The sequence below is a fragment of the Limulus polyphemus genome, unplaced genomic scaffold (assembly GCF_000517525.1).
Source record: "Limulus polyphemus unplaced genomic scaffold, Limulus_polyphemus-2.1.2 Scaffold2500, whole genome shotgun sequence".
NCBI classification, from domain to species: Eukaryota; Metazoa; Arthropoda; class Merostomata; order Xiphosura; family Limulidae; genus Limulus; species Limulus polyphemus.
The window spans coordinates 114,141-115,205 of NW_013668110.1; the positions used below are offsets into that span (position 1 = coordinate 114,141).

The window sequence follows — 1,065 nt, forward strand, 5'->3', positions numbered from 1 at the left end:
GAACCAGTGCTGCATTCAACATACCATGTGACACACTAAAAATCGTATTGTTTAAGTGTGTTTTTTAATATTTACTTTTAAATTATGAAATTGAGTAATGAACAATACAAAAATTTGAATTATCTACAGGTTGATACCAAACTTATTGACATAAATTCATGAAATTGTAGTTCAAAAAATGTTGAATGCGAGTTAACAGACATGATGACATGGCCTTTCTCCTGTGACCCATCTGGAATGGGTTAAATAAAAACAAACTAACTAAATTTTGTGATGTAAGACTGTTTATTTCTAGAATTAATGTCTTATACTCCAATATGCACTACATAAACTAAATAATGAAAAATATTTTGTTTGTAGTATATACACACTGAGTAAGTGTAACTTATGGCCATTGCTTTACATTCGTAGTACATACAGCTCTGGTAACAGATGTGGCCTTCAGTCCAGGTAAGATGTTTTAATTATTTACTAGAAGTTCTATGAAGTTAAGTCATACAACACTCAAAAATGAAAAACATTTGCAAGTTTTTTTAGTGTATGATTTTCTTTCAGACTGACTTAGTTTGTCATTTTACTAAGCCATTTTTTGTAGTTAATATCATACTGATTATTAAAGATAATTCAGTATGTTATTGGGTCCTGAAAAGTAGAATTGATTATTGTGTTTAATGTTGTGGAGTAGTGATAAATAGGATAAATGTAGATAATGTGGAGTAAAATATTGTAATGAAATTTATAGAGAAGGGTTGAATATTATCGTAGGTGTTAAGGATTATGGATAAATATTATGATGGTGTTATAAATTATGAATAAATACTTGAAAGTGTGTCATGGTGAAAAATGTTTTTACTGGATATTATATACACCTGGAAAAAGTTAAGCACCCCCGTGTTTTTTTCAAGTGATTCAGATTCGACGTTCTTGTGACTGATTATAAATTACCATTCAATCTAAACGTGTTTATCAAATGAAATTATGCATTATTGGGCACAAGAAACCAAGATTTTCACGCTTAAAATTATCTTTAATAAGTATTGTCAGTGAAAGCTCAAAAACGTTATT

General features: G+C 28.9%; 1 protein-coding gene across 1 annotated transcript in view; it reads left to right on the forward strand.

The window, feature by feature from the left end:
* Positions 1-1,065, forward strand: part of LOC106467137 (protein FAN-like) — a gene marked incomplete at its 5' end in the record, with an annotated part of 133,833 nt that overhangs the window by 110,526 nt on the left and 22,242 nt on the right. The window contains one exon of the mRNA XM_013927457.2: positions 412-450. Coding sequence (XP_013782911.1) covers positions 412-450 — 39 coding nt within the window. The remainder of the gene's footprint in view (positions 1-411; positions 451-1,065) is intronic.